General features: G+C 40.9%; 1 protein-coding gene across 2 annotated transcripts in view; it reads left to right on the top strand.

The window, feature by feature from the left end:
• The first annotated feature begins 1,407 nt into the window (after positions 1–1,407).
• LOC123024840 (SPHK1 interactor, AKAP domain containing) overlaps positions 1,408–6,000 on the top strand; it is a 50,642-nt gene continuing 46,049 nt past the window's right edge. For both annotated transcript variants that reach the window (XM_044433016.1, XM_044433015.1), the window contains exon 1: positions 1,408–1,518. In XM_044433016.1, the coding sequence (XP_044288951.1) occupies positions 1,435–1,518 (84 nt within the window). In that variant the 5' untranslated portion in view covers positions 1,408–1,434. The remainder of the gene's footprint in view (positions 1,519–6,000) is intronic.

The following is a 6,000-nucleotide window of genomic DNA, read 5'->3' as shown; positions in this document are numbered from 1 at the left end:
TTTTTACTTTTAAAAAATGCAGTCTGGGAGTAACCCTCCCCTTTCCTTACCAGAACAAAGCAGAAACACTTGTCTGGCAATACTTATTGCATTCACAGCCTGACTATTGCTGGTACTGGGAGCCCCTTGCTTGCATACCCATTGAACTGTATTATGGGCTCCTGGTAGCAGGCTTTGGAAATACTGCCACAATTTCATAGTTGCAATCACTATTTACCTTTATCCAAGCCTTTGCCACTGTTGAGCAATGCTCTAATCCAGCCCCTGATGTTCATGTAGTGATAGCCAATCACAGAGCAGCGCACGAAGCATGAAATGAAGAGTCAAAGTTCTGTAGTTCTAAACCCTTTGCAGACCAAAGCCAGTAACCTTACTTCACTTTGGGGTCTTAACTTTTATCCTGTATAATCATTTGGGCCATATCTTATCATACTATTTGTTATACATCTGTCAAGTAGAAGGAACATTTGCTTTTAGAAGTTATACACTGTAAGCTTTGGTATCAAAGTTGTATCATGTTCTCCAGGGCCCTGAAGGCAAGAGATTTTAAATGTCAGTCTGATCTTCAGTCTAAAACGTAGTCTGTTTCTTTCAATGCTGCTCACAAAGTATGCTGACATTTTACATTTTGTGTTGCTGTGTGGGTTACACGCACAATCTATTTTGTGCTCAATGGTCTTAAAGTCCCTACACCCTCTGTTTAATGGGAGTTTTTGCTGCAGCAGGAGAACACAGGCTCACAAAGGTGCTTTTCTGTGGTTATTTGGGTGCTCATGATCTTAAAGTGCATCTGTCTCAGTTTCACCTTTCTGGAATGTAGGCTTTTGGGGATTCAAAATAACAGCAGTCACTTGGGCTGCACCTCTGTGGAGGTCTTGTACTCCACCAGCACCAGGAGACACCAGCAGTTACTGACACCACATCTATGGAAACTATTCCTTGCCTGTGATGGTAAAGCTAGCCTGCTTGGGCTCTCAGATTCAGTCACTGCCATTGTATTTTTTTAAATCTCAGAATAGTTGTAATGTCCCCTTTTTACTTGGGTGCAGCAGGTGACTCAGGATGAGGCATAACAAGTAAGTGATTTCTTACATGCTGGCATCTGCCAGGCTGAATGAGTGCAGCCGGTATATTATTTTCTGCCTGAGAACTGCTTGCTTGAGGGAGGAGAGAACATTTTAGGCAGGCAGATGTACTGTGTCCAACTGAGCTCTCTATTCAAGTCTTTAAGAGGCAACAAGCTATAATTTCAGAGCATGCCTCCAAAAGCAGTAAAAAGGACCTAATCAACAGGGCAATGCTGTTAGCCAGGAAAACAGCAAGAATTGGAGGTATCCGAGTGGGAAAGGCCTTAAAAAGGAAACCATGTTTAGTTTATTTATGTTGATATTTTCACCTCCCCTTTCTCTCTTCAGAAACATCGAATCCCCACTGATGTATGAAGTTTCAGAGCACCAAAACAGTGGAACAGATAGTTCAGGAAGCAGCCTTGGAAGCTCAGTCACAGCATGTAAAAAGGTAATTTCTCTCTAAACTGGTATTATTTTTAATCAGCAGCCTGATTATGCTGTTTAGCTCTTGCCCGCAAAATGATTGGCAGGGGAAGCTGGTGATTCATATATCAGTGGGGTTATTTATCCATTACAGCTGATGAGCTGAGCTTTATATGAGCTCGCTGTGGTGTTCCATGGTGGCAAAACTATTTTGGGTTTTGGGTTCAGCACCATGGATAGTGCCTGCCCCAGAGAAAAGCGTTATTAGCCTCACCTAACATTTAAAATGCAAACTGGGCATGAAGCAAAAAGTTAAATTTAAAAAAAGAATCAACATAGCTACCCATATGCTTACAAACAATTTATACTCTTTAAATGGCAATTGGTTATATATTCCAAAACTTCTGTGCCATTGTTCGTGGACAATCTGATCTGGTGGTGCTGGTCCAACTGTACAAACCATGAAAGGTGATGTCTGCCAGTAAATCCTTGTAGGACAGATGGAGATAGAGCAATGGTGAAAAATGTAGAGCTGTGGAGTACAGCTGTATGGTGGAATACAAAAACCAGTAGAGTTAGATACCAATACCAACCAAGTGGGTGAGTTTCTAGTGGATCTGGTGCTAGAACCTTTCTGCCAGTTCCAGTGTACCTTTGTTCCATCGCACAGGCTCAGGCAGAATGCTATGACAATTTTTGTAGCATTTATCTGATATCTTCAGTCTATTGCAGCAAATAAATTGCTGGTTGATTTCATGCAGCTGTAGTTCTTACAGGAAATGTACTAAGTAGATGAACTGATCTTGCAAATATAATTAAGGTTTAAGGTTAAGTCAGGCAGTTCAGCTGGTAGTTCTACTCCAGATTTAGGATTCAAGAAAGGAAGGGCAATCAAGGTTTCCCAGGTGACTTGCACTGGAAGCATTGAAGAGAGTGGGGCACAAAGGTTCTGACCACATCCATCAACACCTTTGGCTTCACCTACCATTAGTGTACTGCCACCCACTCACTATCCATCGCCACATGAAGACCAAAGGCTACAAGGTTGCCCATCCCTTTTACTGCAGCCTCTTAAAAGCTTACCTAATATTCAGTGCAAATAAAGATTCCATTAGACATAAATACAATTCACTTTGCATTTTGAAAACAGCTAGAATTTGAATAAATTGAAGGTGCTATTTATAAGACATGTTAATAGGGGGAATGTCTCTGACACCTCATCATAGATAGATGAAGATTTATTATTTCCAATGGACTGGCAAAGAATAAATGAAGCATCCCATCCAATTTGCTTTTGGTTTTGATAGTTATTTCTGACTGATATGAAGCCTCCTCGACAACATAGAACATATCAGAGATTACTTCACTGTTCCATTTTCATAAAATGTAGAGTATGAGCCCCCATGGCTCATCTCATTTTGCATGTTCTGTGCTCTTTTTGATGAGTTGTAATTAACCGTAGCAATTAAGATGATCAGGCAAGAACATGCTGCTATCTCAAGTGTGACACAGAGCCTCTTTGGGATGTACCCATTCTATATTAACTATATTAGTCACTTATCTAGGATCTTACAGAAAGTTGTGGCTACATTAAATTTATGGGCTGCTTTTTTCCCTGGACAGAATTATTTTTATTCTATGCACGGTTAGGTGGTGTTTTGGTTCACTGATTGACAAGTGGCAACACATTGACGAATGGTGACAATTTAGTCTGGCTGGAAGTGACAAAGAATGATGATGATGGTGGTCAAATGGAACTCAGACAGGAAATCTCTTAATGACCATGGGAAACTAACTCATAAAGTTTCAGTTTCCTTCTGCAGAGTGTGAAGATTAGTGACCATCTCCTACGGTTGCTTAGTGGATGAAGAGCATGAAATATCAGTTATAAAAGAGTTGGAGAGATCCCCAGGAATTATGTGGTCCAGATCCCTGTCCTTAAACAGGCAATGGCATGCTTCAGATATATCTAAGGGATGCAACTGTATGGCCAAGGAAGGAGATTCGGCAGCCCCTCAAGGATCCCATCTCCCTGGTGAATCAGAGTATTTGGACTTTGAAATATAAATAGTATTTCAGCAGGAATAAAATCTTTATTTTCCTCACTCTTCAGTTAAGCCTTTAAGAAAGAACAAATCACATGGTATAAAAGAAACCAAACGTGCTTCTCATTTTCATATTACTATAAATGAGATGAATTACAGGCTTGTAATAACCAGGAAAACATTGGACATGAAAACCAAGGCTGGTAAATAATCCCTAGGGAAACAGTTGCTTTGAAACAAAACTTTCCTTCTAGATTTGTCAAGCTTGCCTTCTGACCGCTGGCAGGGAAAACAAAGTGAAAAATAAACCTCTTTGTAGCCTGCCTGGGGCAGTGTCCCTCATGGCTCACTCCTGCCCTTTGACAGCAAGCACTTCCCACACACACACAGGATGTTACCCAAGAGAAGTTTCCCATTTTGGACCCTTTGAAATATGCATTTCTGCCAACCCAACTGCATTCTTTAATAAATAAATACAAGGAAAACAGAAGAGGTGGAAACCAGTGATAGCCCCGCCAATGTGCCACTTGGGTACTTTGCAGGGGCTGCCACTGGCTGTGGAAAAAATGAGGGAGGGAGGAGCTGAAGCAAGGAAAAAAGAGATGGCTGTTGGCAAAGGGAATGCAGGGTCATACACATTGCTTCAGTGTGCCACTTGGACAGTGGTGATGTGGCTTTCATTGGCAGTGGGCCAGGTGAGCTTGGGAGGGGCAACAGAGGCTGGTCGCCTCTCTTGCTGTGCGGCTCACCAGCCACAATGGGTTCAGCCTCCCAGGTTTGCACAACTCAGCTACCTATCATGGGTCCAACAGTCCCTACTGCAAGCCATGTAGCATCAGGAATCATTGCCAAGCTGAGAGACAGTATTGCAAGAATGTGGCTTCCTCTTTCCTACTGCATCTTCATTAACTGAGTATTTAATTGATATGTTGTGATCAGATAGCAGTGTGATCAAAAGCACTGTAACTATATGTAAATGTCATTATGCAGACTGGGTGCAGGGGTAGGTGTTACACTTCATTTTAAATTTCTGTTATTCTGCCACTTCAAATCCTAATTTATCAGTTTGAACTGTGTGTGTTCATTGGCATAATATACCAATATATGAAGTGGCCCAAGACTACTTAAACAAACCCCATCATCTTGCATCATAAACCACTTTATTATAATGAAGCCACGCTTCTAACTTTGCTGCTGCACAAAGACGCTAACAAATAATTGCACCTTATTTCCATTTACCATGATTGGATGAATAACTGACCACTTTTCTTCCACCTTAGGTGATTGCTTATTTTAAACAGGCATTCATTTACATGAATTAATACATGTAGGTCCATGCAAATTACTGCTTCCCTGAAATTAATCTGAAAGAACTGCGCTGTACAGACACTTGCAGGGAGATAATGAATAATATTATAAAGTGCTTTTCTTGTTCTTTCAGTTAGTGTTCCTGCTGCTGCAGCAATTGCACCTGTAATTGCTTTACGCCATTGTGGTTTGTTTAGCCTGACATCCAAACTGAGAACTGGCTTGTCTCTCCCTCAATTGGCCAAGGTCCTAAAACCTAGCTTATTATCAGAGTTCCTGATTCTGAGGCTACACTAAACAAGCTATGGACAGAAAGTCACTGGCTTGCTTACCAGCTCCTAGTTGCAGGGGCACCAGCAAGAACTGAATAAATAGCCTGAACCTGCATGGTGGCTTACTCAGAACAATCAAAGATTTCTTTTTAAAATTGGGTTCACTGTGACATGTGAGCCAGGCCATAGTTTCTTGGTTTGGGGTGCAACAGGAAGCTCTTATTTGAAGGATTCCTGATTTACATGCTTCTGGTGCAAAGGGGAGAGTGAATTGCTGGTGTATTCAGCTAAAAGTCTCAATAAAATCTCATTTTATTAAGCTAAGATGTCATTGGGTGAATATGCCAGGTTTCTGCTCAAAGAAAAAGTAGATACATGTTGTTTTTGGCTAAGACACCAATGTCCATTGTGGTATTGGAGCATACTAAAATAGTGTTTCTGGAAATAGTCATCATTCTCTGAATATATTCCATGCAATTAATTTTATTCATGAAATGATTATTTCATATATTTCTGATTTTGGCATACCATTAAGTTGTTAAGTTGTTGTCAGTTAACTAATTAGTGTTTCAGAAGGGTCTTTCCAGTCTATTTTCTTTAAATATTCTGACTCTAATGAAAATGCATGTAAGAACCATCACTATCCTATACCAGCCTTTCCCAACCAAGTGTTTGATTAGAATTCCCATAATCCACAGTCAACATATAGCCAGTGGAATGGTGAGAGTTGTTGTTCAACAGATCTGGAGGACATCAGGTTAGGTAAGGTAGCTCTGCATACTAATAGCAGACTCCTCTGAGCATTATGTACCTAAAATGTACCCTCCATGTACAAGGTGGAGAGTATCAACAGTCACAGGGAAACCACAGGAGTTTCCAGGA

Source organism: Varanus komodoensis, unplaced genomic scaffold, assembly GCF_004798865.1.
Source record: "Varanus komodoensis strain SLA01 unplaced genomic scaffold, ASM479886v1 scaffold25, whole genome shotgun sequence".
Taxonomy (NCBI): Eukaryota; Metazoa; Chordata; class Lepidosauria; order Squamata; family Varanidae; genus Varanus; species Varanus komodoensis.
Note: the sequence above shows the minus strand (reverse complement) of the source record. Positions and strands in the feature narration are given on the sequence as shown.